We start from the raw sequence: 11,872 nt of genomic DNA on the forward strand, positions 1-11,872 counted from the left end.
GTGAGTAAGGTAAAGATAGGATAGATAGCACTGATGTTGGAACCATTATTTACATTTTTCAATAATATTCGTATTACGTGTTATTCTCGTGTTTTTCCCGACTCATGGTGTACCTGCTAACTAGCTCTATGCTAACGCCAATTTTTTTTAAATAGCGTGTTAACTTTCTCCCTAGCTATGGCAGCTGAAAAAGTGCTAGCATAATCTCCACTCAGTGGTTTCTTTAAGAAGACTCATCATGTTGATGAAGGTAAATTACCAAAAAGTACATAAAAAGATGAAATCCGAGGTTCATCTTGTGTAGAAACATGTACAGTTTTGTGGAAGCAAAAGGATTCATGTGGTATTATTATTAAGATGGTATCCAAATTAATTAATAGATTTGGATAGTTTATTTTGACTTCCAAAATGTGCTTTCTAATTCGGAAACGGCTCCAAATTCCCTCATCTGAGTTTACTTGCTCCCTTGGTTGTTTGGCATAAATGTGCAGTGTTTAGAATGCTGTGTAGATTTGTTATACATTGATTATAATTATAATCATGACTTTAGATTAATTAAATTCTTATTCATAATATGTACAGTTAAAAACCTGCGTCTTGTATTTTTATTTGGTGTCACATTTATCTTCCTCTAGTCAAAAGCAAGTTTGGGCTTTCTGATGCGGCTGAACTTCAAATCTTTGATGAAACTGAGGCCTTGTCCACACGGACCCGGTAGTTTCTGACACCAGAGTTTTGTTAAAATTAATTCTCGGTACACACCAGTGGTTTAAAAAGAATACTGCTACACACGCAACTGTGAAATCCACCACCAAGTGATGTAATATACATGTAGAACACATGCCAAAGCAATAAGTGGCGATGTAAGTTGAAATGGTAAGGCACCATCAAAGAGTAGTTAATAAGTTAATAAGGTACACCGAACCGGTACTGGACTTGTAAAAAGTTTCTATTCAAGTCCGGTTAAAACCGGAATGTCGGGAACCGGTACTTGGACTCGCAAAAAAACTAGCACTTACGTATATTCTCCTTTTTATTCTAAATCATTTTAAACCATCCATAGATCGAGAAATTTGCGCTGAGAAAAGACGAAAAGCATCGTGTCGGCTTCTGACATGGCGGCCATTACTGAACTCACCAAGTCCGCAAAATATCGCAACTGCTCGCTAGCTAACTCCTTTGTTTGGTCTACGGCGTTACGGGTCATGTAAACACAATGCCTTTGGGGCTTTAAATCCAGTAATTTAGTTTTGGAAATAAATGTTTGAACTTTGTAGTAGACTAGTAGTTTACTGTAGTTGATGTCATAAGTCATTTGTAAACTAAGTGGCAAAAACTGTATGTAACTTTTTTTTATGTTTGTACTTTGTAGAGAAATGTAGACACAAGTTGGAAGGACAGTAGCAGGGAACACAATAAACCGGACGAGTTTGAATTTGAGTTGATTATAAGTTTATTTTCAATTGATAATTAGCTTACAATAAGTTCACTTTAGTTACTCACACAAGCCATGGGTTCAGGTCCGGACTTATAAGTCCGGACCTGAACCTGAACCTCTGGACTTGAGTCCGGACCTGAACCTGAATGTGAGTCCAGGTATGCAGCACTAGGACGGACCAGTGCAACCGTGATTATTAGTTCACGGTTGCACAAACTACCGGGTCCGTGTGGACAAGGCCTGAGACAGCAGTGGAAGAAGACATCCTTCTTGAACTGATTGAGGCCAATCCTGATGTATGCCTTACAGTATGCCAACCGGCTGTGTCAGCCACAGTGCCTCAAGCACAAGGACCGAACCGCCCAAGATCAGCACCCACAGTGCCTCATCAGCTTGACGGAGATGCTTGCAGGGAGGCGATATCCTTTCTTGTTCACTCTTCTGATGAAGCAAGTGTGTTTGAGAAAAAGAAGATAACCGTACAACATCGCCAAGACCTAGTGTGTGACCCACAGAGAACGGCAGATGTCTTTAAAACGTTTCCACGTTTTTTAGATGTCAAAGGACTGGTGAGTTTTTCCTTTTACTAATTTAAAGTCCAGTCTTTAAACTCTAATATTTAATTTGGTTGGTTATAAGCAGTAAAACATGCTTAATATGTTTGCATATGTGTATAATCAACAGCTAACTCAAGACTTCCTGCTGCTGTTTAGTGCTGAAACAGCCTGCAAGATTCTTGAGAAATGGGACACTGCTTTCAAAACAAGATTATCAAAGAAGCCAAACACCTGACTCATTTCAGGTACACTGACTTTTTACTTGTATGATTTCTCCTCGTGATGATAGGCTGGGACAGTGACATGGCTCCTCTGCTGCTGCTTCTCTATCTATTGCCACCCACTGCTGGACGGAAGAGGACCAACATCAGTCCCAGTGATGCAGTGGACAAAATGGTGCACTTCCACAAGGTATGCATGCTTCATATTGTCTTCCCCCAGCAAGAAAAAGGAGCCCGAATCTATTCCAGGGTTTCCCGCAGCACTTTGCAGCTAAGGTGGCCGCCTAAGCAACGCACGCCTGCCGCCTTAACTAAGGTGTTCCCAAAAAAAAAAAGATATTTGCGATATTTGCCATGTTACTCTGTCCTGTTTTCTCTCATTCCAAACCATGACCAACGCCAGCCTCCCTTCTCTGCAGAACGCATTTAAAAAAGTAATAATTTAAAAAAACGTGTCATGAATTGGAAAAACCAAAAATTGCGTGCCTTCTGTCTCTCCCTCTTTCCCGTCCCGTCCATCAGTCAGTCAGTTAGTTAGTCAGTCAGGCAGCAACGCCCCCTCCCCCCGGACAGCCCACCACCAAAATTTCTGCGGGAAACCCTGTAATCTGAACATTTTAACGTTGCTGGATAATTATCCAAACTTTTACTTGACTGTGTTCATGTTATTTTTCTGTTTTTTAGTCATGCTGCAGCATCGAGGAACACCTGCGGGGAAGAAAGGGGTCAACAACCATACATCCTTGCTGCTGGTCTAACCCGGAACCAGATTGACACCTTCTACATTTTCATTGACAAACAGCTCATCCCATGCCAAGCCACAAGCTCATTGTGTTCTTTTGATGAACTGTTCAAATCACACTACGTGTTAAACCTGTCCTACGAGGAGTCTTCTCTACTAACGGGGTTACACTCAGAGGGACAGAGTACAGGACGGGACTAGAGATGCACCGATTGCAAAAATGTCGGCCGATACCGATGATAAGAAGAACATTTTTGCCGATGACCAATGTTTTACTATGTCAACTATAATGGTAGCACTATGCAGACTAAGGCAGCCTATCCCTTTAAGAGAGAGAGTGGGGGATACGTGTGTGCATGTGTAAGCCAGAGAGAGAGGTTGAGCGAGCCATAGTAAGTTTCTGGAAGTTAACGGGAGTAGCAGCAAGTATAACAAAGTCACAAATATATACGACGGCCTCCCAAGAACACTGAAGAATGGATTTAATTTCCCGATCCTCCCGCTACACGGGGCAGAAGTCCTGCAGCACGCGCAGCGTGCAGCAGCAGCTCCTCACAGAGGAGAGGAGACGCCCCCCCGAATGACTTTAAAGTTACGGGAGACCTACAGTCACTGTTCTAATCCTTTAAAATGATGCCCTGAATTCAGATTTGGTCGTCAGATTTAAAAACAACGACGCTAATGCGACTTCTCCAGGTCACGTAGCAAAACATAAACATCGGCGACTGCCATCGGTGATGTCACCTTATTTTACCGATGTGCCGATGGTGGTAAATAGGACTAACATCGGCCGATGCCGATGTCTCACCGATGTATCCGTGCATCCCTAGACGGGACTATTCATTTGCATTGAGGTTGACGATAGAATGCCTGTTTTTTGCAAAAATAAACAAGGTCCTTTTAGTTGATAGTCCTATCTACTTCCTTGTGAAAAAGCTTGTGGTTGACCTTTTTAATCAACATTTTCATGCCTACAAAGTATTTGAAAGCCATGAAAAAGACGGTATCAAAGCAGAAAGCCTTGTAATGTATAAGCCTTTTGACTTACAAAGTGCTTATGGTGGAGATGAGAGCAAATCTGTTTTGCCATTGTTTTCTTTTTCAATGTGCATATACTGTGTAGTTGTGTACATAAACATAAACTAAGTCACATGTCCTGAAGTTGTGTTCCTTTCTGAAAAAAAAGTGTTCAATAAAAAAGGACAACATTGAGAGTTTGTAATGATTTATTATATTTCTTAAGTCTTGTGGAAGTCAACAAATGTATCTAAATGTAAATAGAGCTAATACATTTGTGTGTGTCCTGGATCAGTATTTTAACAGTGGCCACTGAACTCAGAGGAGGGGATCCGGAATCGCGAGCAGCTATGTTAAATTCAAACCACTTTATCTGCTCATAATCATAGGAGCTCACTGCATGAATGACACCATTTTCTGAAATGACTGACACTAACGAAGACACAACTGGCCCATTAATCTCTTTCTCCTCCAGAAAGTAAGAAAAGAGCCTACTGAGCTTAGTTTGAAAAGACAAAGAGTCACAAACAGTGCTTCCCATCGGCCTATACGAGCGGTTATCCACAAATAAGCCACCGTAGATCCAGAGGTACAGATGCAGAAATATTCAACGCCTAACTTCTGTAAATCTATGAATTGAATAGAAACAGGGTTTTCAGCATAATAAGTCCTTGACAAATGCTGCTCTTTAAATCCTCTAGGGCCACACTGCCTTCTCTTTAAGCAGCAAAACACTGAATGGAGATAAAGGGGTGGAACACTACACTGCTTATTTGGAAAGTAAGTAATTGGTGTATCCACAGCGGCGCTCAGCCCATTCATGGTAATGTATGTGGTGGGCCAACAATTAGTAACTCTTTAAACAATATAATACATGCTTTTGGATGCAAATCGATGTATGATGGGATGAATTCTGACTTTAGACCTCAAAAACACATACATACTTATAACGCCAACACAAGTAATTATATTACCAACAACCTAATTTTTAAGGGCAATGTATATTAATAAATGCTGAGACTCGTTTTAAAAATATTATAATTTTGTATTATTATATAGGCAATTGATTAATAAATGTATTTATAAAAGGTGACATTTAAGAACGTTGAAGGTCTTCGGAACGGACAGCTTTTTTCCCTAGAAGAGGAGCTGTCACAATGGTGCTAAAACTGACCGCTTGCAATTTCTCTGAAAAATAAACATTAACCAAATACTATTTATCAAGAGAAACAATACTTTAAAAGTAAATACTTTGCACATTGCACCTCACCTCTAGGGGAGAGTGAGGTTCATCCAGGATGCTCTTTTCATTCTGTATCCTCTGCATCGTCCCTGTAGAACTGGGGTCCATTATCAGCACGTTCTGACTACCGGCTCTGCCGAGCTTGCAGTCACTCTTTCTGGAGTCAGTCGTCCTGCACACTTCGTAGTTGTACACGTGTTGGAGAGTCCCTGTCCCCAAAGTGTCTGAGTAACGTGGAGGATAATATGGAATCACAGGGAGATTGGAGTGATACAGGATGCGAGACTGTCTCCACCTGTAGATCTTCACCGATACAATAACCACTAAACACGTGATGAAGAGGAAGGACACTACAGCCAGAGCCAGCACTAAGTAAAAAGTCAGTTTGTCATTGTACTCCTTGTCCTGTGTAAAGTCAGTGAACTCAGACAGCACTTCCGGGAAGCTGTCTGCCACCACCACGTTAACAATGACTGTAGCTGAACGAGAGGGCTGCCCGTTGTCCTCCACTATAACAGTCAGTCTTTGTTTCACAGCATCTTTATCAGTCACCTGGCGGATAGTTCTTATTTCTCCATTCTGTAAGCCCACTTCAAACAGCGCCCTGTCTGTGGCTTTCTGCAGTTTATAGGAGAGCCAGGCATTCTGTCCAGAGTCCACATCAACAGCCACAACTTTAGTGACCAGATAGCCCACATCTGCTGAACGAGGCACCATCTCAGCCACCACAGAGCCACCAGTCTGGACTGGGTACAAGACCTGAGGAGGGTTGTCGTTCTGGTCCTGGATCAATATTTTAACAGTAGCCACTGAACTCAGTGGAGGGGATCCAGCATCGCGAGCTGTTACGTTGAAATCAAACGACTTGATTTGCTCATAATCAAAGGACCTCACTGCATGAATGACACCATTTTCTGAATTGAATGTCACAAACGAAGACAAAGTTGCCCCATTTATTTCTTTCTCCTCCAGAAAGTAAGAAACTCGAGCGTTTTGGCCCCAGTCTGCATCACTAGCACTCAAAGTGAACACTGAAAACCCCGGAGAGTTATTCTCCGGTACAGTTTTACTATATTCTGATTTGTCAAATCTGGGCGGGCTGTCATTCACGTCAGAAACTTTTACATTGATGTTTTTACTGCTGGTCAGAGGCGGGGAGCCTTGGTCAGAGACGGTGATGGTGATATTATACTCAGGAATACTTTCTCTGTCTAAGTAGTCTTCAGTTACTATAGTATAATATCCTGTTAATGAGGACTCGATTTTGAAAGGTATATCAGAGTTGATGGAGCACTTTACAACACCGTTACCATCAGAGTCCTCGTCATCAACATTAATAACAGCTATAGTTGTACCTGGAGGAGAGTCCTCGGATATGGAGTTAGAAAATGACATCAGCTGAATTGTAGGGACGTTGTCATTCTCGTCAATTATTTGAACAATCACATTGCACGTATCTGAATACCCACCGTGATCACTGGCCTTAACGTTTAATTGAAAGGTCTTAGATTTTTCAAAATCAAGATTACCTGTAACATTAATTTCCCCAGTTTTAACATTTACTTCAAAAGTATTTTTTGCATCTCTGGCAACATTTGCTATGGAGTAAGTCACTTCACCATAGATTCCACTATCGGCATCAGTTGCACTGACAGTAGTTACCACTGTTCCTGTAGGAGAGTTTTCCTTGACTTCTGCTTTATAAACAGTCTGGCTGCACACTGGCGCATTATCGTTAGCATCCAGCACAGTGATGTGAATGCGCACTGTCCCTGATCTGTGTGGCTCCCCTCCATCTGAAGCAATCAGCACGAGATTGTGAGTCTCCTCTTTCTCTCGGTCTAACGGGCTTTGTAAAACAATTTCGACAACATTTCCTCCATGAGACTGACTATGAATCTCCAATTTAAAATTATCTGAAGGTTTAAGCATGTATTTTTGAATATCGTTAGTTCCCACATCCGGGTCATATGCACTCTCAAGTGAGAATCGAGTCCCTGCTATAACACTCTCCACTATTTTTATATAAATTTCATCCTTAGGAAACGACGGATAGTTATCATTTATATCTATCACCTCCACTGTAACACGGTAAAGCTGGATTGGGTTTTCTAAAATGAGCTCGAAACTGAAGCTACAGGGCGTCGTCTTTCCACACAGCTCTTCTCGGTCGATCCGCTCTTTAATAACAAGGGTGCCTTTGTCTCGGTTTATATCAACGTACTGTCGGCTTCCTTTGGTCACAATACGAGCTTTACCTGATATGAGCCTCGCAGCATCCAAACCTAAATCTCTAGCGATGTTTCCAACAAAAGAGCCTTCTGCCTGTTCCTCCGGTACGGAGTACAGAGCCTGTCCAGCTACTGAATTGAGCTTGATAAGACAAAGAGTCATAAACACTGCTTCCCATCGGCCTGTGCGAGCGGTTATCCATAAATAAACCATCATGAATCCAGATGTACAGACGCATTAATCTGTTTCAATGCAAAACTGATGTAATTTACTCCATGAATTGAGTAGTAACGTTGTATAAATCCAAGAGAAATGCTGCTCTTCAAACCTTCACAGACCAAACCTTCTTCTCTCTAAACTGTAAAACACTGAATGGAGATAAAGGGGTGGACCACTGCACTGCTTATTCGGACAGTAAGTCAGTGATGTATCAACAGCGGCGCTTAGAGCCTATCCACGGTAATGTATGTGGTGGTTTAAATATTATAAACACTTTCCATATTATAGAATATAATAAATCATTGGCATTGTACACATACAACAAACAGACAAGAGTTACTCTTTAACATGCGATCAAAAACATTCAGGAAAATAGACAACATACAACAGCAAAGACATGCAGCATTCATACTATATATAGGAAGAAACAAATGTATGTATGTATGTATGTATGTATGTATGTATGTATGTATGTATGTATGTATGTATGTATGTATGTATGTATGTATGTATGTCTAATGAATATATATAATGAATATATATTGCACAGCTATGGAGGATTGAATAGGGGAGGAAGACTACATGGTACTAGTGCAAGAGTTCAGTGAAATGATTGCTGTGGGGAATAAACTGTCTTTGTTTTAACACACACATATTATAATACAAGCGTTATGCATATTGATGTATATAATGGGATTGCTTTTGATTAAAAAAAAGAAAACATAAATCATAATAACAACAACAACAACACCATGATCATTTTCAATGACATGAAAGGGAAGTGGAATTTATATTTGGCAATGCCGAGACACTACTTATATAACTATGATTCTAATAATTAGTTTTGTTAAGATTAGTACAATTATTTTAGGCAAGTGATTAATTTTGTATATAAAGTGTTATTTCAAGTAAAATGTTTTGAAGAAAGTTTGAGGTCATCGATACAGAAAGAGGAGCTGTCCATAATATGGTGCTGAAATGGACAGCTTTAAATGTTCAAAGGTATTTATTTTCAGAGGCACAGCGACAGTGTAGATATGCAATGGAAAACCACAGTCACTGGCTCCTCCAACAATGCGACTTAAAAATATAAAAGAAAAAGCTCAGGACTTTAGCAGTCTAATTGCCTGTGGGAAATATATGTCCCTGTGTCTGATGGTCTTTGTCCTGATGCGGTACTGGCTGCAAGCAGACAAGACGTGCACTTGTTTTTGGGTAAACTGTAACCAAATACCTATCATCCAGCGAATAAGTAAAATAAATAAATGCTTTGCAAATTGCACCTCACCTCTAGAGGAGAGTGAGGTTCATCCAGGATGCTCTTTTCACTCTGTATCCGCTGCATTGTCCCTGTAGAACTGGGGTCCATTATCAGCACGTTTTGACTACCGGCTCTGCCGAGCTTGCAGTCACTCTTTCTGGAGTCAGTCGTCCTGCACACCTCGTAATTGTACACATGTTGGAGAGTCCCTGTCCCCAAAGTGTCTGAGTAACGTGGAGGATAATATGGAATCACAGGGAGATTGGAGTGATACAGGATGCGAGACTGTCTCCACCTGTAGATCTTCACGGATATAATAACCACTAAACACGTGATGAAGAGGAAGGACACTACAGCCAGAGCCAGCACTAAGTAAAAAGTCAGGTTGTCATTGTACTCCTTGTCCTGTGTAAAGTCAGTGAACTCAGACAGCACTTCCGGGAAGCTGTCCGCCACCGCCACGTTAACAATGACTGTAGCTGAACGAGAGGGCTGCCCGTTGTCCTCCACTATAACAGTCAGTCTTTGTTTCACAGCATCTTTATCAGTCACCTGGCGGATAGTCCTTATTTCTCCATTCTGTAAGCCCACTTCAAACAGCGCCCTGTCTGTGGCTTTCTGCAGTTTATAGGAGAGCCAGGCATTCTGTCCAGAGTCCACATCAACAGCCACCACTTTAGTGACCAGATAGCCCACATCTGCTGAACGAGGAACCATCTCAGCCACCAGAGAGCCACCAGTCTGGACTGGGTACAGGACCTGTGGAGGGTTGTCGTTCAGGTCCTGGATCAATATTTTAACTGTGACAATTGAACTCAGAGGAGGGGATCCAGCATCGCGAGCAGTTACGTTAAATTCGAACGACTTCATTTGCTCATAATCAAAGGACCTCACTGCATGAATAACACCATTTTCTGAATTGACTGACACAAACGAAGACACAGCCGCACCATTGATTTCCTTCTCCTCCAGAAAGTAAGAAACTCGAGCGTTTTGGCCCCAGTCCGCATCACTAGCACTCAAAGTGAACACAGAAAACCCCGGAGAGTTATTCTCTGGTAGAGTCTTACTATATTCTGATTGGTCAAATCTGGGTGGGCTGTCGTTCACGTCAGAAACTTTTACATTGATGTTTTTACTGCTGGTCAGAGGCGGAGAGCCTTGGTCAGAGACGGTGATGGTGATATTATACTCAGGAATACTTTCTCTGTCTAAGTAGTCTTCAGTTACTATAGTATAATATCCTGTTAATGAGGACTCGATTTTGAAAGGTATATCAGAGTTTATGGAGCACTTCACAACACCGTTACCATCAGAGTCTTCGTCATCAACATTTATAACAGCTATAGTTTTACCTGGAGGAGAGTCCTCGGATATAGAGTTAGAAAATGACATCAGCTGAATTGTAGGGACATTGTCGTTCTCGTCAATTATTTGAATGATAAGATTACAAGTATCTGAATGTCCCCCGTGGTCACTAGCCTGAATGTTTAACTGATAAACGTTAGATCTTTCAAAATCCAGATTACCTGCAACTTTAACTTCTCCAGTTTCGACATTTACTTCAAAAAGCTTTTCCGCTTCTTTAGCGAGGTGAGGTATAGAATACGTTACTTCACCATTGACTCCTTTATCTGCATCAGTTGCCCTCACAGTGGTTACCACTGTTCCTGCTGGAGAGTTTTCCTTGACTTCTGCTTTATAAACAGGCTGGCTGCACACTGGCGCATTATCGTTAGCATCCAGCACAGTGATGTGAATGCGCAATGTCCCTGATCTGTGTGGCTCCCCTCCATCTGAAGCAATCAGCACGAGATCGTGAGTCTCTTCTTTCTCTCGGTTTAAGGGGGTTTGTAAAACCATTTCAATAAAATTACCACCATGGACATTGCTCTTTACTTCTAATTTGAAATTATCTGAGGGTTTAAGTATGTATTTCTGAATGTCGTTGATTCCAACATCCGGGTCGTCTGCACTAACCAGAGAGAAGCGTGTGCCCGCTGCAGCACTTTCAACGATTTTTAAATTGATTTCATCCTTTGGAAAAGACGGACTGTTATCGTTTATGTCTATCACCTCCACTGTAACACGGTAAAGCTGGATTGGGTTTTCTAAAATGAGCTCGAAACTGAAGCTACAGGGCGTCGTCTTTCCACACAGCTCTTCTCGGTCGATCTGCTCTTTAATAATAAGGGTGCCTTTGTCTCGGTTTAAATCAACGTACTGTTGGTTTCCTTTTATAATAATACGAGCTTTACCTGATATGAGTCTCGTTACATCCAAACCTAAATCTCTCGCGATGTTTCCAACAAAAGAGCCCTTTGCCTGTTCCTCCGGTACGGAGTACCGAGCCTGTGCAGCTACTGCGCTCAGCTTGAAAAGACAAAGAGTCACAAACAGAGCTTGCCATCGGCCTCTGCGAGTAATTATCCACAAATAAGCCATCATAAATCCAGAGGTACAGACGCAGAAATCCTTTTCAATGCAAACTGATGTAATCAGATCCACGAATTGTAAAAATAATGTTATTTACAGCAGCAGAAGAAGTCCATGAGAAATGCTGCTCTTCAAACCTTCACAGACCAAACCATCTTTTCTCTAAGCTGTAAAACACTGAGGTGGATATAAAGGGGTGGATCACTGCACTACTGAGAGGGACAGTAATTCAGTGATGTGTCAACAGCGGCACTCAGAGCCCATCCAAGGTAATGAATTTGATGGGCTTAATATTATGAACACTTTAAATAGTCCAATACAAGCGTTTGAATCTATGTATATGGCATGACTTTTTACTAGAAACTTAAATAAAACCAAAAAATAACAATAACAACAAGACTACCATGGTAATTTCAATAACCTGATTGGGAAGGCCGATGAGACAATTGCCCACTATTATTATTATTATTATTATTATTATTATTATTATTATTATTATTATTATT

General features: G+C 41.2%; 3 protein-coding genes across 11 annotated transcripts in view; all 3 read right to left on the reverse strand.

Annotated features, from left to right (window-relative positions):
- LOC134859890 (protocadherin gamma-C5-like) overlaps window positions 1-11,872 on the reverse strand; it is a 196,874-nt gene that overhangs the window by 115,123 nt on the left and 69,879 nt on the right. The gene's annotated exons all lie outside the window — the stretch shown is intronic.
- LOC134859876 (protocadherin beta-16-like) lies at window positions 5,071-7,666 on the reverse strand. Its single transcript, XM_063876622.1, has one exon. It carries the CDS (start codon window positions 7,664-7,666, stop codon window positions 5,213-5,215), a length of 2,454 nt encoding a protein of 817 aa, XP_063732692.1. The 3' UTR covers window positions 5,071-5,212.
- On the reverse strand, window positions 8,612-11,521 carry LOC134859854 (protocadherin beta-16-like). Its single transcript, XM_063876592.1, has one exon. The coding sequence runs from the start codon at window positions 11,376-11,378 to the stop codon at window positions 8,907-8,909; it is 2,472 nt and encodes an 823-aa protein (XP_063732662.1). The 5' UTR covers window positions 11,379-11,521; the 3' UTR covers window positions 8,612-8,906.

This window comes from Eleginops maclovinus, chromosome 23, assembly GCF_036324505.1.
Source record: "Eleginops maclovinus isolate JMC-PN-2008 ecotype Puerto Natales chromosome 23, JC_Emac_rtc_rv5, whole genome shotgun sequence".
Classification (NCBI taxonomy): Eukaryota; Metazoa; Chordata; class Actinopteri; order Perciformes; family Eleginopidae; genus Eleginops; species Eleginops maclovinus.

What these genes read in the sequence shown, in the direction of transcription:
- LOC134859854 (XM_063876592.1), bottom strand. Translation starts at nt 11,378, where the DNA reads ATGATGGCTTATTTGTGGATAATTACTCGCAGAGGCCGATGGCAAGCT.
- LOC134859876 (XM_063876622.1), bottom strand. Translation starts at nt 7,666, where the DNA reads ATGATGGTTTATTTATGGATAACCGCTCGCACAGGCCGATGGGAAGCA.